This window comes from Daphnia magna, linkage group LG9 (genome assembly GCF_020631705.1).
Source record: "Daphnia magna isolate NIES linkage group LG9, ASM2063170v1.1, whole genome shotgun sequence".
Lineage (NCBI taxonomy): Eukaryota > Metazoa > Arthropoda > Branchiopoda > Diplostraca > Daphniidae > Daphnia > Daphnia magna.
The window spans coordinates 7375574-7401112 of NC_059190.1; the positions used below are offsets into that span (position 1 = coordinate 7375574).

The 25539-nt window shown below is 37.3% G+C and overlaps 2 protein-coding genes across 3 annotated transcripts; one reads left to right on the forward strand and one right to left on the reverse strand.

The window, feature by feature from the left end:
• The first annotated feature begins 14286 nt into the window (after positions 1 to 14286).
• LOC116930793 lies at positions 14287 to 16875 on the forward strand. The gene is made up of 11 exons (XM_032938192.2): positions 14287 to 14448; positions 14527 to 14649; positions 14727 to 14844; positions 15040 to 15179; positions 15409 to 15496; positions 15563 to 15616; positions 15692 to 15867; positions 15932 to 16095; positions 16196 to 16327; positions 16401 to 16537; positions 16603 to 16875. The coding sequence occupies exons 1-11, from the start codon at positions 14362 to 14364 to the stop codon at positions 16707 to 16709; spliced, it is 1326 nt and encodes a 441-aa protein (XP_032794083.2). The 5' UTR covers positions 14287 to 14361; the 3' UTR covers positions 16710 to 16875.
• Positions 16876 to 19915: 3040 nt separating this feature from the next.
• Positions 19916 to 21380, reverse strand: LOC123476010 (probable ATP-dependent RNA helicase spindle-E). 2 transcript variants are annotated; one of them, XR_006651579.1, is made up of 6 exons: positions 21328 to 21380; positions 21202 to 21265; positions 20711 to 21136; positions 20539 to 20647; positions 20205 to 20482; positions 19916 to 20135 (listed from the first exon to the last, which is right to left on the reverse strand). XR_006651579.1 is itself a non-coding variant. In XM_045179338.1 (5 exons), the coding sequence occupies exons 3-5, from the start codon at positions 20639 to 20641 to the stop codon at positions 20118 to 20120; spliced, it is 399 nt and encodes a 132-aa protein (XP_045035273.1). In that variant the 5' UTR covers positions 20642 to 21136; positions 21202 to 21265; positions 21328 to 21380; the 3' UTR covers positions 19916 to 20117. The 2 variants fall into 2 exon arrangements, 1 of the variants encoding a protein (XP_045035273.1); XM_045179338.1 differs by having other exon boundaries at positions 20539 to 21136.
• Positions 21381 to 25539: the final 4159 nt, after the last annotated feature.

A 25539-nucleotide genomic window follows, 5' to 3' on the forward strand; every position in this document is an offset into this window, starting at 1 on the left:
AACAATTATTTCGTGGAACTTTTAATTTCTGCAGAAAAAGAAAAAAAAAATGCTGTTTAGCTTCTTTTTTTGTTGTTGTCATGACAACTGTTGTCTGCTAAATGGTATTTTCTCCATTGCAGTCATTTTCTCTCAATTATATGATTCTGGTTTTGAAGGGGGGGTTTGAACATTTGTTACGTATTTTTAGGAGGCGGGGTAGTAAACTTTGTTACGGACCGTTACAAGGAGGGAGGGGGGAGTCAAAAATTGACCAAAAATGCGTTACGTATTTTGTGAACGGCCCCTATGACCTTGTTCTGCGCCACTATACAGTACCGGTCCACTTATAGAACCGTCTAGCTGTGGAACCGGCTCGGTTATCGAACCAATTTTTCTTTGCCGTGTTTCAGCGCCACCATTGGCCGTATTATAAACTAGACCTATTTTTCCATGGAAGGAATCAACGGGTTTTGCCTTTTAAAACATGCAAAAAATATTATTGCAATGGGTTTGATCTTTTTAGGCAATGTTGTAAGTAGGTTCAATGACCCAACTAATTATAATAGGCGGCAAAGTGATTCATACCGGAAACAATAGAAAATAAATTAGTTACTTTGTTACTTTTCTCTGTGTCTGTCATGAATTGGGAAAGCTTTGAATGTGGATGGTCCCACAGCAGTGAAGATACACTTGTATCTCACCATTTATATCCATAGACTATGTTACACATACAGTCATGCTTGGAAGTTTCTTTAGCAGGCTAATCGGTCTATATCCTTCTATTTCTTTTTGATGGAGGGGATACTTTGGTGCCTACCGTACCCCTTTATGCTATTCCTATTTCTCTTTCTTTGCAACCCGCGAAAAAAGTGCAAAATTAAAAGTAGGAAAATTGACTGAAACGTAGAGGAAGAGAAGAATGGAAAGAAAACGAGGTTATGGTAGGCACCATAGTATCCCTTCCGTCCAAACAAAATGAAAGGATATAGACCCATTTGCCTGCTAAAGAAACTTGCAAGCATGACTGTATATTAAAAATCTTTTTAAGTTTATCATGGCAGCGATTCGAACACGGAACTCTTAATTCATAGCGAACAGCATTACCACTGCGCTATATACCCTTACATCCTGAGAACGCCAAAGTTTGAGGGATGAAAGAATCGACGACAGGTGGCACTAATATCGAATGCTTGGCTATAGAACCATTCAGTTATAGAACCGCGCACAGGCCGGTTCTATAACGGAACGCACTACTTTTTAAAAAAAATAAAAAAAAAAAAAAAAAAAAAACAATTTAAAAAAAAAAAAAAAAAAAAAAAAAAAAAAAAAAAAAAAAAAAAAAAAAAAAAAAAAAAAAAAAAAAAAAAAAAAAAAAAAAAAAAAAAAAAAAAAAAAAAAAAAAAAAAAAAAAAAAAAAAAAAAAAAAAAAAAAAAAAAAAAAAAAAAAAAAAAACAAAAAAAAAAAAAAAAAAAAAAAAAAAAAAAAAAAAAAAAAAAAAAAAAAAAAAAAAAAAAAAAAAAAAAAAAAAAAAAAAAAAAATTAAAAAAAAAAAAAAAAAAAAAAAAAAAAAAAAAAAAAAAAAAAAAAAAAAAAAAAAAAAAAAAAAAAAAAAAAAAAAAAAAAAAAAAAAAAAAAAAAAAAAAAAAAAAAAAAAAAAAAAAAAAAAAAAAAAAAAAAAAAAAAAAAAAAAAAAAAAAAAAAAAAAAAAAAAAAAAAAAAAAAAAAAAAAAAAAAAAAAAAAAAAAAAAAAAAAAAAAAAAAAAAAAAAAAAAAAAAAAAAAAAAAAAATTTATTTAATTAAAAAAAAAAAAAAAAAAAAAAAAAAAAAAAAAAAAAAAAAAAAAAAAAAAAAAAAAAAAAAAAAAAAAAAAAAAAAAAAAAAAAAAAAAAGGAGGAGGGGGGGGAAAAAAAAAAAAAAAAGGGAGGAATTTTTTTTTAAAAAAATTTAAAAAAAAAAAAAAAAAAAAAAAAAAAAAAAAAAAAAAAAATTAAAAAAAAAAAAAAAAAAAAAAAAAAAAAAAAAAAAAAAAAAAAAAAAAAAAAAAAAAAAAAAAAAAAAAAAAAAAAAAAAAAAAATTTTTTTTTGGGGTTTAAATTTTTTTTTTTTTTTAAAAAAAAAAAAAAAGAAAAAAAAAAAAAAAAAAAAAAAAAAAAAAAAAAAAAAAAAAAAAAAAAAAAAAAAAAAAAAAAAAAAAAAAAAAAAAAAAAAAAAAAAAAAAAAAAAAAAAAAAAAAAAAAAAAAAAAAAAAAAAAAAAATTTAAAAAAAAAAAAAAAAAAAAAAAAAAAAAAAAAAAAAAAAAAAAAAAAAAAAAAAAAAAAAAAAAAAAAAAAAAAAAAAAAAAAAAAAAAAAAAAAAAAAAAAAAAAAAAAAAAAAAAAAAAAAAAAAAAAAAAAAAAAAAAAAAAAAAAAAAAAAAAAAAAAAAAAAAAAACAAAAAAAAAAAAAAAAAAAAAAAAAAAAAAAAAAAAAAAAAAAAAAAAAAAAAAAAAAAAAAAAAAAAAAATATTTTTTTTTTTTTTTTTTTTTTTTTTTTTTTTTTAATAAAAAATTTTTTTAATTTTTAAAAAATTAAAATATAAAAAAAATTTTTTTATTTAAAAATTTAAAAAAAAAAAAAAAATAAAAAAAAAAAAAAAAAAAAAATTAAAAAAAAAAAAAAAAAAAAAAATAATTTTTTAATAAAATTTTTTTTAGGTGGTCGAGCTTATCGTGGTAGGAAACCGTTCCACCACGCACGTTGCTTACGAGTCCGCCTGGAATAACTGGGCGGATTGGTGCTTGGCAAGGAATGCTGATCCCTTGACAAATGCTCTGATGCCGGTATTGGAATTTTTTACTCACCTGCATGCGGTGGGTCCTACAACACAGTAAATTTACATAGGTCTATGTTATATATGACTTTAGATCCCTTGAAGCACGCTAAGATCAGCATTTATCCACTTGTAATCAAGCTGCTGAAGGGATGTTACCACCAGAATCCACCAAGCCCTAGATATTTTAGCTTGTGGAACCCAGAAGTAGTCCTAAATTTCGTTAAAAGGATAGACGATAGCGATGCCTTGGGTCTACCATCACTATCACGAAAGTTGGCAACATTGCTGGCATTGGCCACCCTTATGCGAACTTCCGAACTTGCGGCAATTCCATCAGAGTGGAATCAGGAGTGGCAATTTTTTGTCTAAATCGTCCTAGGAAGACGCAAATGGGTGGCCCGTCACAATCCTTTTTGATTCCCAGCTTTAGGGATGCCAAAAGTTTTCCGGTAGCCTGTTTAGTTTCATACATTTCCAGGACAACAACAAAGCGTTTAGGAACGGGTCTTAATTCACTATTTGTTTCCCTAGTAAGCCCACATAAAGCAATTACAGGTAACACTATCGGTCGCTGGATAAAGGAGTTCTTGCGTAAGGCGGGAGTCGACACCAGCGTTTTATCAGCCCATTCGACGAGAGGCGCAGCCGCCTCTGGAGGACGAATTCTACATTTGCAAGATTTTATAAACGCAATCTACAGCCGTCATCGGTTCCTGATATCACTTTATCGCAGGCGAAAGATTCGGCTTAGAGGGACTTTAAAATCACTCTCATGGTCGAAACGTAATGTTTCACATGCAATTGTTAATTGCCAGAGGGATCGCGTAGCGATCCCGATTGGCAATTGCAATTGTATGTGGAAATAAAATGGAGTAAGACCCTAAGGGTCATGATTTTCCCTCCTCCAACTCCCCAATGTTCTTTTCCGGTTAGGGGTAGCAGGCTCCGCTATAACCTATTGTTTATTTATCATTGTCTGATTTTTGTTCCGTAGGCGAGGAAGAGGAGACGTGATCGCAGAGGATTTCAGAGCCATTAAGGCCAACACTATCAGCCGATCTAGAAGTTTCACTAGTCGAGACCGATGCAGTCAGAAGAGGTTTTTGGTTTTTGTTTCATTTTGGTTTTTGTGATCTTTTTTATCCGTCCTCTTATCGATTTGGAAGTATGTTCATGTTCCAACAGTTCATTCGAAAAAAAGGGTATAGTGGCGTCTGAGGTATAGTGGCGCGAAACAAGGTCACAAGTAAATGTCTTTGAAGAGCTGGCAAATAAAAGTTCTACACCCTTAGGGTCTTACTCCATTTTATTTCTATATGCAATGTAACAATTGCCAACTCTGGCAATTAACAATTTCAATGAAAAACCGATTTTGGCTTGATTTGTGTGGACAAGCTCATTTGTACCTGAGAGATTTTCCTTGGGAAAGATTGAAGGCTATCCCATGGTTATTGGCCCCAAAATGTTTATTGTTTCCCCAGGGGTTCCAGCCGGGTTTTTATTGGTTGTCAATTAAAGGGAATTATCGCGTGTAAACTGGGGAATTTTTCGTTTTTATTTATTTTTATTCGATTCGCCGTATTAAACTACGTGTCTGGGCAAATTTTCAAGTCTGTTGGTGTTTTTCTTCATTTTATATATTTATTTATTCGGTCGAAATTCAAACTTTTGAGGTTCCCGCCGGTTTGTGATTGGCTGCAAAATTGGGGGGAATTATCGCGTGTAAACTGGGGAACTTTTCGTTTTCATTTATTTCTTAGTCGATTCGTCGTATTAAACTACGTGTCTGTGCAGAATTTCAAATCTGTTGGTGTTTGTGTTCATTTTATATATTTATTTATTCGGTCGAAATTCAAATTTTTGAGGTTCCAGCCGGTTTGTGATTGGCTGCAAAATTGGGGGGAATTATCGCGTGTAAACTGGGGAACTTTTCGTTTTCATTTATTTCTTATTCGATTCGCCGTATTAAACTACGTGTCTGAGTGAGTGTTTGACTGTTTGTTTACAAATATCGTACGCGGCTGTCGTTTGTCATTTGTTTTATTAGCATTTTAAGAACAATTGAGTCAGCCATGAAAACTGCTTGTACAATCAGTCATTCGTGTGGTGCCATCTAGTGGCAAAGGCAACGACGAAATGTGCGATCCTAACCTAACCTAACCCACCGTAGCGTTTTAGCACTACAACTATTTTACTTATTTTAGCCATCGCGGGCCTTTTATTATTTTTATATTATTATTTTAGTATTGATCAACCTAACCGGTACTTGGTTTCAAACTAGGCTATCCCGTTGCTGTTTTTTAAATTGAATAATTGCAAATAGCGCGCCACTTCACCATTCAGCCCGGTTCAGCCATTGACGTATGCCCAACTAAATCTCGAAGGCGGACACCCAGTGGCCTTATTTCAAGATCCCGCGAGTACAGCTTCATGTTTAGATTGGCGGGATTCAACAATTTGCTGTTGACTCGATGAGGGCAGACGGTATCGGTAGCCGAACTGGTCTCAAAACAGGATTTGGTTACTACGTTATTCAATGGTTGAGATTCTTACGTGAAACTCGACTGAGACTCAACACTAGCGGGATTCTTTTGCTGAAAAAAAACGAAAATAATAATAATGAAAAGAATCATACATGTTGATGAAAAGAAAACATTCACGCTTAACCAATTTCATTCTGCGATCTTTTTGTGGCAGTACTTTATGAGTTGCTGGTAAAACGAATGAGACAATATCCTCACTGCGGATGACGGGTATTTTGGAGGTAATTTAAATCTCGGTTCGGCGGTGAAGCTCTCTTTTGTCTGCTCATGCTTATTGAAGTTCGTTTTTGTTTGCCACCAGAAGAAGAGACAACACACCGTAGCGGACATGATGAAGATGAAGAAAGAACAAACATCTACGAATGTAGCTAGCCCATGAGTTGATAGTCTGGAAACCACAAAACGATTGAAATCCAAATTACCAGAACGATGAAAGAATGAACTTTATCCAACGGATTTGAAAAACAAAATCGATAAAAGCAAACTAACGCTCTTTCTTGAGATTCGCCAGTCGCAGGTTAATGCTTCCCTAAGCAGTAGCGACACGTCCAGTTCAACTCTGTGTCACAGGCGAATTGCGTCAGCGACAGAGGCAACGAGTAACTTCACACGGAAAAGGTATAAAATTGAAAGAAACGTAGAACGCTGTGAAACTAATACCGTACTCGTCCTAGAGCCACAATTGCGCGTTCAGATCAAACTGTGTGACGTCAAAAACTTCTATTGACCAGCGGTCATTGACAAAAACGGGCGGAATCCTGAACGAGACAACCAGTATTTTTGTTTCTTTTTTTTGCGGTGCTAAACGAACGTCCAACACCATCGCATCCCAATAAGGTAATAAATATTGTTCTAGCTGAAAAGGACTCGCTTTCGTTTAAAGTACCTTATTGCGTATGAAAGTAACTTATACCATATGATTCTCCATCTGTATTGCACTCAAGGATAAAACTCGAGTTTGCATAGGAGCTATTGTGTAGAGTACGGTATTACATATTCGAAAGTAACTCACTTTCGAACCTAAGGATATAGACGATGTATTACATAGACTTTTCTTACCTCGCCCACTGCAACCGCCACCTCCGATCAGACGTATTTTAGCTCTTGTCTAGGTATTTCGAAAAATTTCTCTCATTCTGGGCTAGGCCAACGTGATGATCCGAGAAATTCTCGCTTCTATTTTAGCGAACAGGTGCCTTTTGTTTACGAAGATAATCGCCATCGTAAACAATTTTTCAGGGACCACGAGTTTAGAGAGAGGGCATGGCGTGAATACCAATAGTGCGCCGTGATCGCACCAACTTTCGTAGTAGATCCCCTAGACGTAGACTGGACTATAGCGTCGCCATCGAGCCGTTTCAGTTTTACGATGCGAGTGATTCGTGAGGTCATCAGTATGACTCGCCTTTAACTTCCCAAGATTACAACCCAGAATATTACGACGATCCGTACTTCTATCAAGACGACCAAGTTGAGACAGACGTTGACTTCGACGGAGGAAGACCGGGACCAGCGGATGAGCGGATCGAGGAAGAGGAGACGGTGGAACGTGGACGTTCGTTGCGTCCTAATGGTACCGGATGTCCACCTCCAAAGGAGACGACCGATAACAACCCGAGGGGATCTCTGACGGGAGAGACAAATGGCAATTTAACGGCGTCGTATCCTTCACCGCTATTTGAAACAATCTAGCAAGGAACTTCATTCCCAACTACCGTCGTTTCCGTCGTGAGATCACTTTGCTCTTTTCGGTTGGCATTTCGACGGAAGTATCAAAGGATGTGTAAAAAGAATTCTCGTTAGTTTTTGAGGAAGAGAATTTCACTCTTAAACCCCCGAAGTTAGATGGGTGGATAAGCCGTCGTGCGTGCGTAAAGAATACGTTCAAGACCGTAAACTCGATGAAAGAAATGCTAATTAAGACTCAGTAAAAATTATTTATTATTAACGTCACAGATCCCAAAGTTGATTATCTACTAAAAGACGAGGAAGTCTTTACTACCGGAAAGAAGGTCCGCGAGCACCTTTTTACCTGTGACTTTCTAAATCTCATTCTTAAGGAGGCAAGTCAAGATGAGACTCTGTCACGACGCGATCAAGCGGCAGCTGCCGCTTCTCGTGGAAGGAGAAATTCGATTAGAATGGTCCGGTACGACAATCTAGCTCCTCGTGTTTGTGGTGACAATTTCCTACCAACCGGACGAGGCAGAGACAGACCTGATACAAGAGGCGGTCATGGGCGCGGGAAGGTATGAAAGCCTCCCCAAGAGGAAGGTCTGAATTATCGATTTCTCGATCTTACTTTTCCCCTGCTACACCTACTATTTGTAACGGTGAAATCGGCACTAGACTAAGTTATTTTTTTTATCGGTGGGCTTCTGTCACCGATCCTTGGGTGCTTCAAACAGTGGCCAATGGCTTGAAGGTTGATTTTATTTCACAGCCAATACGGCGCACTTTTCCGCACGAGGTGATCGTGTTGCAGGAGAGGCAGGCGGTTTGTGATGCCGAAGTCACCAGCCTGTTAGACAAGAAAGCAATTGCCGTAATTGAAAATGATTCTGCAGGAATTATCTGTTCCTTCTTCTGCGTACCAAAGAACACCGGGGGATTCCGTCCTATCGTTAATCTCAGACCCGTCAACAAGTTCATTCGCTATGAACATTTTAAGATGTAAAGCTTGAAAACAGTTCGATTTCTCGTTAGGGAAGGGGGCTGGTTTGTAAAACTAGATCTCAAGGAGGCTTATTTGACGGTCCCCGTGCATTTTCCCACCCCAAATATCTACGCTTCACTTGGCGGGTGCGTTTTTACCAATTTCGTTGCATGGCATTTGGTCTTTCCCCGGCCCCTCGAATTTTCATCTAAACTTCTGAAGGTTGTTACGGCAATTCTCAGACGGCAAGGTCTGAGACTGGTAACTTTCTTAGATGACATTCTACTTTTGAATATTTCCAGAGGGGGGGTGTGCTCCGATCTAAGGACCACATTAGATCTTTTTCAAGGTTTGGGTTTATTTATAAATTGGGACAAATCGGTTGTTAACCCTACCCAGATAATAGAGTACTTAGGCATGATGGTGGACTCGGTCAAAATGCTCTTTTCGTTACCCGCGATCAAAGTACAGGAGGTCAAGAAGCTATGTAAACAGGCCCTGGATACTAAGCAAGTATCTGCGCAATATTGCTTCCATTTTAGGCAATTTCACATGGGCTATTCCCACCATCCCCTTCGCCCAATCAATCAATCAATAGAAGCATGCAGCACTTCTATTTAACAGAGTCGAAAAAGGCAAACGGAAACCTAAATAGCAAATGTACCTTCCCGCCGGAGTCGGAAGCCGACTTGAAGTGGTGGATCGCCAATCTAGATATAGCTAACGGGAAGGTGTTTTTTCCTAAACTCCCTGACATTGAAATCTGCTCGGATGCATCGCTTTCCGGATGGGGTGCCGTATGTAATGGAGTCAAAATTCGTGGCCCATGGACGACCGATCAGTCAAGTTTGCACATTAATTGTCTGGAACTTTTGGGCGCCCTCTACGCGTTACAGTCATTTGTGGGGGCCTCACCCGATCTCAACGTAAAATTATATCTAGATAATTTCACGGTGATTGGTTATATAAACAAGGGATGAGGAACCAATTCGATCGAACTTACTTCTATAGCTAGGTTAATCATAGATTTCTGTGAGCAGCGGAAGCTGTCAGTCGAAGCGGTTCATCTGGCGGGCGTTCTGAACATTGAGGCGGATAAGGAGTCCCGTTCCGACACCGACGCCAATTACTGGAGACTAGATCAGCATGTTTTCAGTAATCTGACAGAACTCTGGCCGATGGAAGTTGATCTATTTGCATCATTTTGGAACTCGTAACTGCCGCGTTTCGTCGCTTGGCGACCAAAACCAGAGGCCACGGCAGTGAACGCTTTTTCGGTAAACTGGGGCGATTTCGTAGGGTACGCTTTTCCCCCATTCTCCATGATCCCAAAATGTCTCGAAAAAGTTAGAAGGGAGAAAGCTAACATTGTAATGATTTTTCCAGTGTGGCCAGCTCAACCCTGGTATCCTGTCCTGTTGTAAATGGTGTGCGAGATGACACGGCTTCTACATCAGTCCAGCAACCTACTGGTATCAGCACAAGGCGAGTTCCACCCTCTACTGAGGTTCGGCGCGCTTCAATTAGCCGCATGGAATTTGTCCGGCAGAATTTCAGAGGGAAAGGCTTTTCGAACTCTTTGGTCGAACTTCCCGTGGCCAGCAATCGAACATCAACCCTTTCGACTTACGAGTCAGCGTGGTGGACTTGGGCAAATTGGTGTCTACAACGGGGTGAAGATCCTTTCTCAAGTTCTTTAGTATGCGTCCTCGAGTTCCTAACTGAACTACATGCGGCAGGAAAGCCACCCAATCGGTTCGCATCCATTTGTTAGAAGTATTCCTAATGGTTGTTACAATTTAAACCCACCCAAAACCCAAATACAACTCGTCTTGGGAGCCGAATGTTGTCATAAGTTATATGGCATCTCTTGGCGATAACCGCTCGTTTCCCATATCCATTCTATCACGTAAGACAACGGTACTGCTAGCCTTAGTTTCACTTCTCCGAGTGTCAGAACTCGCATCTACTAATTTTGAATCAATAATTTTCGCGTTAAACAGCCTTCATATTTCCTTATTGAAGCCAAGGAAGGCCCAACACAGTGGTCCTTTGCAAACTATTTTTATTCCCTTCTTACGGTAACCGAGCTGTTGCCCTGTAGAAGCCGTCAGAGCGTACGTAGACGCTCCAGCTCCGCATAGAAATCAAACAAATATTAAATCTATTTTTGTTTCATGTAACAAGCCATACCGTAACATTACTTCAAATACTGTGAGTGGCTGGATCCGCTCTGCCCTCACAGACACCGGAGTTGAAACGTCTACTTTTTCTGTGCTCTCTACTAGAGGAGTGGCAGCTTCAAAAGCTTTTGCAGCGTATATTTCGATGGATGGGATCCTCAAAGTGGGACATTGGGCTAAGGAATCGACGTTCAGTAAATTCTACAAGCGAAGCACAGGCCTGTCAGTTCCCGCAGCTATGCTGAGCTCAAAGTCACAAATTTAGCGCACAACCTTGCTTTAAAATCACCCTTAGGGTCGAAAGTGGGTTACTTTCGAATGTATAATTGAGAATTACCTAAGGGATCGCGAAGCGATCCCGATGGGTAATTATAATTATACGAGAAGAAACGAGAGAGACGCTAAGGGTCTCTATTCTCGCCTTCCCACCCATAGTCGTTACTAAGGTAGTGCGCCTTCCATATTCTTTGCCTATGTGAATTTTCGTTGATTTATGTGTCGCATTCTCGTCCACCAAGGCGGATAGAAAGATAATGGCCGATTTCCCAAAATGATAGCAAGATTTCAGCGGTCTTCGACTCTTTTGATGGCTTTCGTTGTTTTTGCCATTTTTCTGGAACTACCAGTTTTTTTTGCCATATCAGAAGTTAATGCAATGTTCATCCTTATTTTTTCGTGTCATGCTATATGTTGTCTGTTAAGTCGGCTCAAACCAAAAATTATTTGTTTTCAAGCCGAATGTGCTATTTCGGTTACTATGTGTAGTAATAGGGTCTTAACTGCTTCACATTCTGGATGGATAAACTAGTGTATTGGTCAGGCCCTCTATCGGATAACGACGACTATCAGCTGACTACACAACACTATGTTTTCCCAAAATTCCTTGTTATGTTATCAATGATTTTGTATTGTTCTCTCTCGCTTTCTTGTACCTGCAACCTGGTAGTACTTGCCCTTCTTAAGTTTCTCACTTCATTATCTAACAAAAGTCTGAGTGGAGGAGGTGGTTGATGGGGGCGAGGTAAGAAAAGTCTTTAAAGAGCAATGTAATACATCGTCTACACCCTTAGGGTCTCTCTCGTTACTTCTCGTATAATTATAATTACTCATCATAATTTAATTTTGTTTTTCAGTATTTACACCGAAATTTTTTACTATACATAGTTCATTTATCAAAAAATTAATCATTTCATAAATGTGAGTGTGTTTTACTTTGGTTATTATTTATTCTTCTTAAGACTTGCATCAAAGAGGGGCTACGATGGGTGTGGTCCTCACCCTTCTATGGAGGGTGATGGTTCACCAAAGGGGCTGTGATTCCAAGATCCGAATGATCCCCAGCAACCTCCTCTGTGTTGCAAGATGTACGAAGATTTACAATAAAAAAAGTTAAACAACATTTAGATTTATTTAATTCCAAGGAGAAACAGGACTGGTCAAAGGAGAAATAGGACTGTTCAAAATGTGTTTTAAAAGTAGTCCTATTTCTCCCAGTCCTATTTCTACAAAAGAAATAGTACTGAAAATTTTCCGTCCTACACTCTCAATTTATGATTTCTACTTTTTGACTACTTTTGACTACCATTTGGTAGCGAAATGAAATATGCTACTTTTTGGTAAAAGTTGCTACCATTTGGAGGGAAAACCGTCGATAATTAAAAGCAGTGTAAAATAGATCTTCTACCATCTGCCTACCATTGACTAAAACGGAAAAAAAAAGTCTTCGGTGGGGATTGAACACTGAAACACACATTACTGACATTTGCAGTAAACCGCCTTAACCACTCAGCTATTTTGATATGCTATAGTTTCTAGATTTTTCTTACTATTTCGAGGAGTCAGTTAAGAACATAGAAAAAATTCTGACTAAAAACTAAAGTATGTTTACATTTAAGACATTTGAGTCAGTATTAATAATTAAATCCTAATTTTAATAATTATATATTAATTTTAAACTATAATTTCTATCTTTTTTCATTTTTTATCGCTAATTTAACCCAAATATTTCAAAATAACAAAGAAAATTTTAATGTTCAATAACAAATCTAAAAAGCCAAAGTGGAAATAATTGTATAAAATCAAATCAAATATGACAAATTTAAAGGGGGAAGTAAAATTTACCTGTAAGTCATAAGAAGAAAGTTTGTTTGCTTCCCAAGTTTTGTTATGTTATATTCCAACGAAAAGTGCAATATTTACTTGGGAATCGCCCCTCCATTTTTGTTGTGATTTTGCGTTTTCGTCTGCTAATTCTTATTTTATGGTAAACACGCATTGGTCTACCATATGGTAGATCATTTTCCATTTCCCTACAAGCTAAAAGTTAAAAAAATTTTCTACCATTTCTCTACCTTTTTCGTTCTACTACGCATGGTGGCCGAAAAGTAGGAAAAAGGTAGAAACCAAAAATTGACAATGTATTTTGTTCTGGTCCTATTTCACCGCCAATCGGAGCTTCCGCTCAATAAATCCATTAAAGAAAGGAGACAGGCCGTTATATAGCCATTTATATATAAATTATGATCCAAAAATATGGGGCAATAAGTCAATTTTGCCTATATATTGTAACGGATCCACTGGGTTTAAAGGATGTATTCAGTCATAGACAGCTTACACGACACACACACACAGCATTACACAGTAAAAGCACTGACAGCACTAACAACAAGTCTGAATCACTACATTGGACTGACCCCTCTCTAGTCTCCGCTCGGGTTTTTTAATGGTTCGCATCTTCCATCAATCCAACGCTAAAGCGATTGGAAGATGCAAGATGACCATTTCCGACGATGGTGAGTCTCTCCGTTACATCTATAATGGAGGGAGAGAACGGACGTTGAAGCTCTCTCTCACGCTTCCCTCGTATTTCTTGGGCTTAACAAAAAACCGTTCGTTACAACATACAGAATATTTTAAAAAAACTGCATTGCGTTAGAAAATGGAATTTTCTTTGAACAAAAACTGTTATCATTGGGTTATTTTGTTCAGTGGTTGCAACACCTCAAACAAATCCTTGGCCTCAACCTCCCAATTTCGGATCAGAATACAGAATACAGAATGATTCTTCGAATAAATTTAGTCTTATTCTTTTCATTCTTCTTATTATTTTCGACCTCAGATTCTATTCTTATTCGACATTTAGTTTGATAAATTTTCAAATAATCGGTTGGTTTTTTTAAAATAAGCACTTAAGACTCGGCCCCGATTTACTAAAATCCGGGGCGCCCTACAGTTTGCCTAACCAACTTGTACAGATTTCTTATTGCTTGTGACAAAATGGAAAATAGAATCGCTTAACAACTCAACTGTAACATTTCGCATTTCACCCAGTTTGTTGTACGTCCCTACAATTACTGCTCTGCTCTACGTCCTATAGGGCCGAATTGTATTACGTATTGCACCATAGTTAATGACTAAACAGGACTTCAGGTTTTTACACTGTGGGCAGCAAATAAAAAAAAAATACGCATTTTTTTCGCAAAGAAGCCTTATAAGAAGGGCTAACTGGACAGCAATGATGAGTTAGCAAAAATTATTTTGTCTTCAACAGGATGTTGAATTACACTCCTTCTGGCTTTTGAAGCGCGCTATAATAAGAAATGCGCTACGAAATAAGATCATCTAATGAAAACTTAAAAAAAATATATATTTGTATCAGACTGCTGAACCACAATTATTACAATCAAAATCTGTCGTAAAACTGAAATATTCAAAATAATTTCTTAAAATAACTCGCTGTAGTATTGTTGGCCCCTGTTATTCACCTCTGGCGTTAACCGAGTAAAAATCTGCTGTCATCGACATTTTTTCACAAAAACATGTTGTCAAATAAAGCGTACACTTTGCAATTTCTATTTAAAATCCATAAATTTAGTGTAAGATTCATCGATTGGCTAAAGATCTAAATCGATCGTTGGCCAAGTGTACAAGAATGAGCTATTGTCAACCTTCCGAAACCTTGCGTCACATGTTAACCTTTATCACTGAAAAAATTTATATAACGCTGAGTGATAACAAAAGTCATTTGGGTCGGCTAGATGTTGCTATCGATGACTTAATAAAACACGTGCTTTAACATGTGAGCAACCATTGCGTACTGCATATCGATAACTTACCCTGCCCATAGCTTATAAAAGTTCTTGCAGCGTTCCCTTAGGTGTCCGCTGACACAAAGCAGTCACGATGGAGTTTTTTCTAGTTGCCGTGCTTTTCGTAAGTGGCCTAGGCAGTGTAATCAATGGCCAAACAGTGACTACACTTCCGCGCCTGGTAAGTGAATTCAAATTCAAAAAAGGTTTTATTATAAAGAAACTGTTCAATGGAAGTTGGATGGTATTTGTCTCGCAGATTGGTGAAATTAGCGCTTCAGTTCCTGCCTTTGCCGACATTCACGAATCAAGTGACAGTTCACTGCCTTATGCTGACAGATTTACGCTTTATGTGTCAACTTTCAAACCATTTCAGCTCAAGGTATTAAATGTTTTTCTCTTATTTCAAAAGTATTCATGACAATGTTACTGACTGTCGTTGTCTGAATCAACCAACAGACAGATCCAGTTCTTTTTTTGCGTTCACCTGGAAGATATTTGTATGATACCACCAACTGGCCGATTGAGATTCTAGCGGATAGCGCCCTTTGGCCTAATAACCCAGACCTTCTGCCAAGTAAGACGACATGCATAACGTAATGGTGGAGATAAAATTTATTAAATGAATGTGATGACTAGCCTCTAGTTGTCATTACGAATTGTGAACAGGCATTTATTTGCATTTACTGTAGCTTTAAACAAAGTAATCGGATGTATGTAGATAATGTTTTACGCAATTTAATGTGTTCCGTTTTCTCCCCCATCCAAACAGAATCTGTTGTCGATGGCTATGAAGGAATTGTTCAGACTTCTGGATTTTTGGTTCCCGGAAAAACTAAGGGCCAACTTCAGTTATACAACATGAATGCAGCTATTCCAGCTGACACTGAAATCAACATCGCTAGTAGTGATGTAAGTAAAAAATACAAAAACAACAAAATTTAATAAAAAAAAACAAAAAAAAAACAAACATACAAACAAAAAAAAAAAAAAAAAAAGAAAACAAAATCTATGAATTAAAAGCCAAAGAAATTAAAAAGTCTCTTTAAAACATACAAGTTTGACTTACCGCCCATTCGTTTAAACAAACTTCACAAATGAAAACTTTTTACTTGAAAGATACTTTTTTTTATCGTTAAAGGTTAAGGATTATTCGTATCACCGTGTTATCTGGAAGGATATGGACGGTGATGGTGATTTAGACGCTGTAACAGCTCGTTTCCACAATAGTAAGATAAATTCATGACTCAAAGAAATAAAAAAAAAAACGGTAAATAAGATAAATTTTGTTACAGCTGTGGAAGAACAAAATTTTCTTTGGCTGGAAAATCCGGGCCAAGTCGTTCCAGGTATTAATATCGATCACATATCTCATGCTGGTAGGGAATATTGTAACTTGGCTTATTGGCACTAATCTTTGGCAGGTTGGGCCCAGCACGTCATTTATAACCAAGGACCTGATGTTTCCTTTCGTAACATATTGTTAAATTCTTCTGGCCTTCCTTTTGACTGCTTTATAGCTGGTGAACTTTGGAACAAGCGCGCTACACTATACTGCATACCGCTTGGAGCCAGCAATGGCTGGAATAATCCTGAAAATGTTATTTGATTAGCTGATTGAAACACTTAAAAAAAAGGGCTTTAAATTTTACTTTATGTTACAGATTCAAATGAGAATCATTGATGATACCGTAGGTCAAACGTTCGACCTCCTACTTGAAGACTTCGATAATGATGGACGCATTGATTTCCTGCTAACATCGTTTGATGATAGTTTCGGAGTGAAATCTGGCAGTGTTTATATTTACGAAATTCCTGATGATATTTTGTAGGATATTTTTTTTTTCGTTCCAGATTTATTTAAAGTTTGATAAATACCTTAGTGTTAACCAAAACATAATTTTGAAACAATTCTGTGTTATAAATAGTACTGGCCCCTGGGTTCGCCATATCATCGCTGATAACTTCATTCCTGACGGAACTAACACCATGTCTCCTGGAACACCACAGTCTTTTTATCCTAGTGCTGACTACGCCAATGAAATTCTCCCTGATGGCAGGTGAGACTTAGCACGTACGCTGTGTAACTGAGAGCAATTCCCAACATCAATTTGGGTATATGTAAACTTTCAGGAATCACCGCAAGTGGATTCTCGTTAGTGGAGATGATGACGGTAAAATTTACATTCTACGACCAAAAACAGAGGCGGCCAATGACTTCTCTCCGTATGAAAAAACCGTACTCATCGATACAAATGCCCAAACAGCAGGTGAGCACATTAGCCTTTTGGCATTGCTTCAATTCTTAATTATAAATGACTCTTCAATCATTCAGGAAAACCAGCGATAGGGGATTTGGATGGGGACGGTTATACCGATTTTGTAGCTCCCGGCTATTCTGCTGATAAACTGTATGTATTCACATATGCTCCATTGCTTTAAAAGCCCATTCAGTGCAAGACTATTGCCTGTTTTTTTTGAAACCCTGTGTAAATTTACATCTTGAATACTGAAAATGTAAACAACAAAACCAAAAAACTTCGTATTTATCTCCATCCTCAAAATAGTTTGTAAAATAAAATTTTTTGAATAAAAATTTAGAACAAGATTCCTTCGGTAATGTCCTTCGGGCAATTTTTTTGAAAAAAATTGTCTATAGACATGTTACGTGGGCGAAAGATAAACAGATTTTGGATCCAAGATTTCTAAATTTCAATCAATTTATAGTGTTTGCTTCGTTCTCCGTCTTGTCTTCTTTCACACTTACGAGTCATGACGTCACTGTTATCAAAATAATCGGTAATAACAAGCCAAGTCTTTCAACTTAGGCTTTTTCGCAGAAGCGTCAATTATTGGACAAATAAACTAGTTTTGAATTAGAGAGTAGGGGAGACCGGGGCTAGTTGGCTCACGGGGTAAGTGGCTCATTTCTAATTTAAAAATCCGTTAATTTCAACCTGCTGTTTTCAAAATAGCCAATAGTTTCAAAATCGACAATTAGATGGTCTGACGTTGTTTCAGTTTTTCTACTGTGCAAAAAAAACGAACAGCATACGAAAAACGTTTTTGACAACTGCCGACCAACTTTTTTCTCCGTGCTTTTCTTTTTTTGGCGTGGTAGTGATTTGAACTTATAAGCTTTAAACGGATGAATTCATCATTCATTCAGCTTTAATTGGCTTACATTAAAAATTTTTACTGTTCGCAAACTTTTATAAATAATAAATAGTGGACCAACCCCTATAGGGGTAAGTTGGCCTTTTTGAAGGGGTAGTTGGCTCGGTTGTTTCAGTGTGTGAACAGAATTTTTCGTTTTGTTTCTTCTTTAACATAAGAAATGAGGATTTAGGAATTATATTCGAAAAACAAACAATGCTTCGCATCTCCCGACCTTATTGGGGGCCATTAGTTGGCAAAAAAGAAAACCAAAAATGTCTAAGGCATTTAGTATTAAAAATAAGCGAAATCGGCATTGGTGTGGCGCTGACTATTCTTCCAGCAGTGTTGGATAGATCGTGCACTGGAATTTGCTATCAATGGTCATGCGAAATTACTTGGAGCAACTTGCCTTGTTGGGCAACCTGCCCCGGAGGGGGCATTTAGGTGTCCCATAAAACATTTTTTTCTCTGATCGCATTATTTATTGTTTTCTTGTCTTAAGACATTTTTAGATAAGATATTAATTAATATTATGAATATAAGTTTGTCTCATTTTGATGAAAAGTAAAGGCTTGAGACGCATCTAACAAAAAAGTGAGCCAAGTAGCCCCGGTCTCCCCTAATTGGCATTCAAATATATTTTAATATATTTAAATTTGCAATATAAAAAAAAATATAAAAATCTACTGTTTAAAACATTTTGTTAAAGAAAAAACTTACTGTTTAGTGACTGTTATACAGCCTTCTGCACTGACTGCAATGCATTGACAGTTGTAAGGTTACGCAAACAAAAGCGAATTCACTGCCTAGGATTCGGCAACCAGCTAGGTAACAATTACGCAAATTAATTTTTTTAAACTGTAATAGAATCAAATGAAAAAACCACTATACCACGTATCAAATTTTGACAGAATTTTGTACAAAATTTGGGGACGATTGGTCATTCAGGGAAGAAACGTATATGGAAATACATAATGGACATAAAACCTTCTGAGATCTTCTACTACTACCCTACCCCCTATACCCCACACCCTAAAATTGTTATAGTCCTTCGGTATATATACATATATACCCTCAGGGATTAAAAACTGCATTATATCCCTTGTGTGTTTTATTGCATTATGAAAAAGCGATACGTAAACACACCAATCACCGACACACAATAGCCTACAAAAAAAAAAAAAATCCTTTTGCATCGCTTGACATGGAGCGTTACACTAGCCAAGTCATTCCATTGCCATCAACTTAATAGTCTGATGTCTCATCTCTTCTGAGCAAATATGTCTGTATAAAACTTACCTGGGCCATAGAAGCTCAGCAGTTCCGCCATCTCGTTAGTTTGATGGATTACCATTTCGATCGGCGCCGACACTGATTGATGGTTTCCCTTTTTGTTTTTCTATTTTCTTCCATTTTTTCTTTTTTTTTTTCAAGCGACCTCGTCCTCGCCACCTATAAAATCCATATTTTATAGTCGTCGCAGTTGGCAATGATAAGGTGTTTGAACTTTTTACTTTTGTTCAACAACCAGACAACAGCATCGTATATAATGGTGCGCTATACGCACCCGAGTGCTGTGTTAATGTCCCCCCCCTTTTTTTTAACGCTGCGCATTCGCTGTACTACTTTCGTCATTGTCAAACTATAGAGACGATTGTCGACTATAGACTGGACCAGTTTGATGCTGTGGTTCACTGGTCAATAATCAGGAACACAATTTCAACAATAGAAAGCGACTGTTGATGGTCTATACAGTCATCCACGTGTCTACACATAGGGGCATACAATTTTATGCAGAAAAAAGAGTTAATAGGGCGGACCATTTGTTTAATGAAAATGCTGTAATCAACATCAAATCAGCAAGGCAAGAGCACAAAAGCTATTGATGAGAAGAGAAACATTAGTTTGCCGCACTCAGCCGATGTAGCGGCACCGTGGAAAAGAAGAGATTCAATCAAGCTTGTGCTACGGGATTTCTCTGCTACACAAGACGACAAATTTTGGTCAGAATGTATACTATCTAGAATACCGGGCGGAGAACTTATAGATAGATCTAAACGCGGATGGAGGAAAAAGAGAGAAAGATGTGGAAATCCGACCGAGTGAACAAAGTCCAATACCATTGCTGTCTGGCTCTCGGCAATTTTCTCTTTTGCACTGTGGCGGGGGCTTGATGGTATAGCCAGCACTATAATAATCTGCTGACGTCGGTGGTATCCGGCCTACTGGCCTACTCAAATTGGTATCTGGGTCCGTGACGAGCTCCTTGATGAGACAGAAATCAATTACGTAGGTAACGTCTGGCACCGTGAGCGAACTTTCAGCGATATTCGTGGACAGAATGATTTTCCGGAAATTACTGAAATGTGGAGCTAGACTAGACATTGGCTGGAAGACGCGATTTTGCTCTTCACTGGTGATTTGTGAATGTAGTGGTAGGATGTACCAACAGTTCTCGAAATCAGAATTGATATCGTAGTCGAGCAAAGCTTTGTGCATATTTTCTATTTCACAGACGCCGGGCAGGAATATAAGTATTGCGCTGCGGTTGCTGGAAATGTTTTCATATTTTGGATTTTGGATGGCGACCGTAGCGCTGTATCTCTCGTCTGCCATCGAAAGCCGAAATTAACTTAGCGACCGCTTCGTATTTGAGCTTATGGATTTCCGGTACGCTATCATAGGGGTAGTTCATACTCCCCCTAGAAACTGATAACGAAAACAGTAATATTATATTACATTTATTGCTCTTTTTAAAAAATGCTATTGTATACTGACCTCTAGTTTTTGAAGATGTTCACTATAGTAAACGCGGATGTCGTGAGGTTCACCGTGCTCCACTTCAATTATGGGAGCGTTGCGAAATGGTCTTTTGGACGTGAACGGAAAGTTTCCAATGACGGGGCTATTGAAATATTGCCCTAATTTGTCGGCATCAAAAGTAACTGACATCAGAAAGACTTTAGTTGTCGTCCTCGTATGACGGAGGAACTTGCGGACGACCAAGAGAAGGAAGTCAGTATCTTCATCCCTCTCGTGTACTTCGTCAATAATGACTGGAAAAGAAACAGACATTAGCATAACAAAATTTAGCTAATAGTCAGGAACTTACTGTGGATATAGTCTTCAAGGGATTTTTTGGCTACTAATGCTTCAAGAAGGCATCCTGCGGTCAGATAGGTGAGCAAAGTTGATTCACTTACTTGATGTTCCATGCCAACCTAGTAAACACATAGCTTTCAATAGTAAAAGTGATAACAGTGTGACAAAATATTCAAAGTTACTCTGTATCCAACAACGGTTCCCAATGTCCAATTTCTTTCATAGCAGACCCTTTTGGCTATGCTAATGGCTGCAATGCGCCTTGGTTGAGTCACAACAATGTTGCAAGGAGTTTTGGTTCAGTAGCATTCATCTAAAACAAATTGGGGAACTTGAGTCGTTTTACCACAACCGGTAAAGCCCTTAACAATGATGACATTTTCTTTTTTGAGAAGTTCAAGAATGGCTGTTCTTTGATTGTCTATTGCCAATGGACTTCGGTTAGGTGCCTCGAAATTGTAATCATTGAAAGCAGCTGCCTTTGCTTGGAGACCACTAACATCCAAAGCATTAAGCATGTCTTCACAGATGGTGGATTCATCTTCGAGCATGATCTTGCCAGCACCTATCATTCTGCGTTCTACGAATCTCTGTTTTCTAGCAGCAACCTGAAAAAGACACAATATGTTTGAAACAATGGAATCCAAATATGTGCAAGATACAAGAGACTTACTTCCAATAACTTTTGCTGTTCTTCTTCTCGATATTGTTATTGTTGTTGTCGAGCATGTTTACTACTGCAATATAAAAAATATATAAAAATCTAGTGTTTAAAACATTTTGTTAAAGAAAAACTTACTGTTTAGTGACTGTTATACAGCCTTCTGCACTGACTGCAATGCATTGACAGTTGTAAGGTTACGCAAACAAAAGCGAATTCACTGCCTAGGATTCGGCAACCAGCTAGGTAACAATTACGCAAATTAATTTTTTAAAACTTTTATATTACTTAAACCATATATACCCTTCCTACTGCCTAAATACGCCCCCTCTCCTCAGACTTATTTCACCAGGGCTTGTAACAAAACTTAAACAAAATAAACAACAAAACAAAACAATGATTATGAAATCTGTGATGGACCAGAGACAAAACCTGACATTATTCTGACAGGAGAAAAAAACTGTCGGTATTGGCAATGATAAAAGTAACAAACAGTAGTGGCAATCAAAGATTAACCCTACCAAGAAAAACAAACAAAAATTGTAGTTCTTTCTATAGCTGCCATCTCGGACATTGGGGATGCTGATTGTAGAACTCCAAAACAGTAGAACTCCAAAAACAGTAGAACTCCACAAACGTAAGGTATGGCGACCGTAGAACTCCAAAACAGTAGAACTCCAAAAACAGTAGAACTCCACAGACGTAAGAACCTAATTTTAAAAATATGTTTGAAAATTTTTAATAAACCCGACAGTAGAACTCCATAGACATTAGAACCCTCCCCCCCCCTTACAAAAAAATTTAAAATAAAAAATTGCATCAGACAATGGAACCCCTCTGTCCAACAATAGCACTCCATCGCCCGACAATAGAAACCTAGTGATTTTGTTTATTGAAACTGGTTGCCGCCAGAAAAACTCTAATAAGAGTCATTAAGTCTGGTTGCGCTATGCGCTTTCTATGCGGCTAGGCGTTAGTGTGAGCACAAAAAACGCGTTATCTACTTGAAAGATGTATTTAATAGCAACAAATGCACTTGGACGATTCTGTAATTTTTCCTTCCAGTATGCAGTATCCTCCACAAAAAAAGAGGCACCCCCCCCCCGGCAGCCCAAAAAAAAATTCCTTGTGAGCGCTAGATGGCATAGTTTTTAATTGCCAAATACAAAAAAAAAAAGTTGCATGCTTTTTTTTTGTTTGTTTTGACTGCAAAAGCGAGACGGTTGCCATGATTTCAGTATTTTTTGCTGCGAGCAAAATTTGAAAAACGGAGAAATTGAGAAAAAAGTCGGGGAAAGGCTAACCTCTGAATTGTTACCTTTCCCCCACCCCGACTTTTTTCTCAAGTTTTCCGTTTTCCATATTTTCTCGTGACATGAAAACTTATTGGAAACCATGGCAACCATTTGAAGTTGTGTGATTTCGACGGACGCGAAAGATTCCCGTAACAAAGAAGAAGATTTTGCCCATGCACAGACCGCTTGGCAAAATCTTACTAAAAAAGACGCTTATCGTAAAAATTTAGCGAATGACAAAAATACTTCAATTATGCTTTGAAGCTAACGGCTGGTGGAGGAAATATTAAACATATTTCATTTGTCAGTTAGTTTAAATTAAATAAATCCTCTTTTCAAAAAAAAAATTAAATTTTTTCTTAGATTTATTTTCTAAATGCTATAATTTTATCCGTCTTTTAAAATCGTCTGTCACCAATATTCATGTTGCGAGAAAATATGGAAAACGGAAAACTTGAGAAAAAAGTCGGATTTCATCCATTTATGACACTTTCATTTTGCTCTAGGGTCTGTTCCGTTAGACGTCTAGGAGTTGAGTAACGTTTAATCTTTTCTCTTTTATTTCTTGTGTTACTTTGTATTGCATTTTGTGTCAGAATAAATATGGTGGTTAGTATTAAGTCTGTCAAAGTGCGCTTCTCCTCAGCAACTAAAATAAAGGCTGCGTAAACCTATACGTACATGTTCCCTCTCTTGTTTCATTCAGGATTCTGTTTATCCTTATATTACTTATGTTATATAAGACCATGTAAATGTGTCTCAGTCCTCTCTTCTATTTTCATCAGCTATTATACGCCACACAAGCAAGTAATAATACGTGTCCGTGTCTCTAAACATTTCTTTATTATTAGAATACTTATAAGGTAACTGATCATATTTGTTATAGTCATATAAAAATTCCGCCTGGTATAAGGTACTAAGCTATAATGCGTCAACAAAGTCCTGTGTGACAAATGGTGGAGACGCAGCTCGTTACCCGTTAATAACGAATTTTGCGCTTATCTAGTTATAGTCGATGCAGAACAAGACTAATCCACGCTTACCTAGTTACCCTTGCGATCCAAGTAGACTATTGAATATTGAATTGTCATCTGAGTTGCAGGTGCCGAATGTACAACGACGAGACAGACACAAGATTCTGAAAGCTCAACCTCTACGGAAAATTTAGCTGCCTCGAGTGAAGAAACAGTCAGATAGAGCGGTTTCAACAACACCGAAAATCAGTCAGATTCAGAATCTGACTCCGAAGCAGATTCAAGCCAGCCTACGCATTCTGTTGTTCCTGTGATAGGACAACGCCATTTTTGGTTCTCCAAGACATCAGCAGCAATTTTAAGGCACAACTATGGCAACTGTCAGGAAATTTATAAGCCCACCTATTTTTCGGTGTAGCCCGAAAAAAAGACGCTCGTCAATGGTTAGTGCGCAATGAAACGATTTCTACCCACAATGGCTGGGGCGACGCTGACAAACGAAAGAATTTCAGTATGTACAGTATCCTGCACAAAAAGGTGAACACGATTTATTTTGAAAAAGCCATCTGTGGGTAGAAAATATTAATAGTTTACCTTTTTAATGAGAGGTAGGGTAGTTTTGGCGCAAATTCATCATAAGGGGGGTTGGGTAATTTCATTCCAGACACTTTTTTTCCCTACGTATTAAATGTCTGGAAAAAAGTGTAGACTGTATTATCAGTAGACTCCCCTATCCCCCGGCTAAGTAGAAAAATTTTTGCAACACAAAATAGTCTTTCCATTACTCGTTATTGTCATTATCGGCTCGGGTAATCGGGTAGCATATGGAAACACTAAATTATTTTTATCAGTATGCTAGCTAATTGTTAGTAAATTGATAGTAGCTTATTGGATGCGTTTCCGTCGGTGACGCGGGAAATCCGCGTTTAAAGCTTGTTTAAGTTAATAGTTTTCAGAGCAAATCTTGCTAATTAATATAAATAAATCAATCTTTGAAAAGATATATTATATTTAAAATTTTTCAAAAAGTATTTATATATGATTAATGATTATTTAATTCGTAAATAATTACACTATTTTCATGACCGAAAAGATTTTGTTAAACAGTTATCTCATCCAAGACTAGAACTCGGATCTCTGGAAAAGAAAGAGAAGAGACACTAAACACAGTCAAGCAATTTATTTATTGTATCGCACTAAACGAGGAAGATTTGGGATACTGTTCAGTATTCAAACACAATATTGATACTGGAGATGCTCCGCCAATCCACCAACTTCCTTACAATAGTTCCTGGAAAGAACGAGCCGTGATTCAAAATCAAACAGAAGGAATGCTGCGTCGAGGTGTAATTGAACTTTCTGATAGCCCTTGGTCTTCCCCTGCGGTTTTAGTGAAGAAAAGAAATAGTACATGGCGTTTCTGCGTGGACTACCGCAAGCTTATTGCAGTAACAGTAAAGGACTCCTATCCTTTGCCACGTATAGCCGTTACATTGAGTTGGCTAGAAAGGGCTACATTCTTCTCAAGCATGGATTTTCAGCCAGGACACCACCAAGTTCCAGTTGTTGACAGTGATAGACCGAAAACGGCCTTCATCTCTGCAGACCAGTTTCGTACTTTTCCATTTTGTCTAATTAACGCACCTGGTATATTTCCGTGAGACATGGACATAATCTTAGCAGGACTCCGTGAGATGACGTGACTGATATACTTGTACGACGTCATAATATTACTCAACTTTCCAGCAACATTTGGAACGACTTCATTTAGTGCTGGGTTGCCTTGCTCAATCTGGGTTGAAATTAAAATAGTCAAAATGCTCACTTGTTGAGCACACGTTAAAAGGGTTGGGACACCTCATTTAAGAAGATGATGTGGTGCCAGATCCATAAAAACTTGAAACAATTAAGAGCTTCCCATCACCCAATGAAGGCCACTCAACCGCAAACAAGGTGAAACGAGTAGAAAGCTTTTTTGGCTTGTGCTCGTATTATCGACGTCCACAACCCGAAACAAAGGTTTCGCGTCAATCACAAGACGGCTTACTACGCTGAAAAAGAAAGAAAATTTTTTTGCGTAG

Coding starts and splice junctions, on each gene's coding strand:
- LOC116930793 (XM_032938192.2), top strand. CDS start 14,362: ATGGAGTTTTTTCTAGTTGCCGTGCTTTTCGTAAGTGGCCTAGGCAGT. Junction 16,328..16,400: donor GAAATTCTCCCTGATGGCAG/GTGAGACTTAGC, acceptor GTAAACTTTCAG/GAATCACCGCAAGTGGATTC. Junction 16,538..16,602: donor TACAAATGCCCAAACAGCAG/GTGAGCACATTA, acceptor TCAATCATTCAG/GAAAACCAGCGATAGGGGAT.
- LOC123476010 (XM_045179338.1), bottom strand. CDS start 20,641: ATGGAACATCAAGTAAGTGAATCAACTTTGCTCACCTATCTGACCGCA. Junction 20,483..20,538: donor CCTTGAAGACTATATCCACA/GTAAGTTCCTGA, acceptor TTTCTTTTCCAG/TCATTATTGACGAAGTACAC.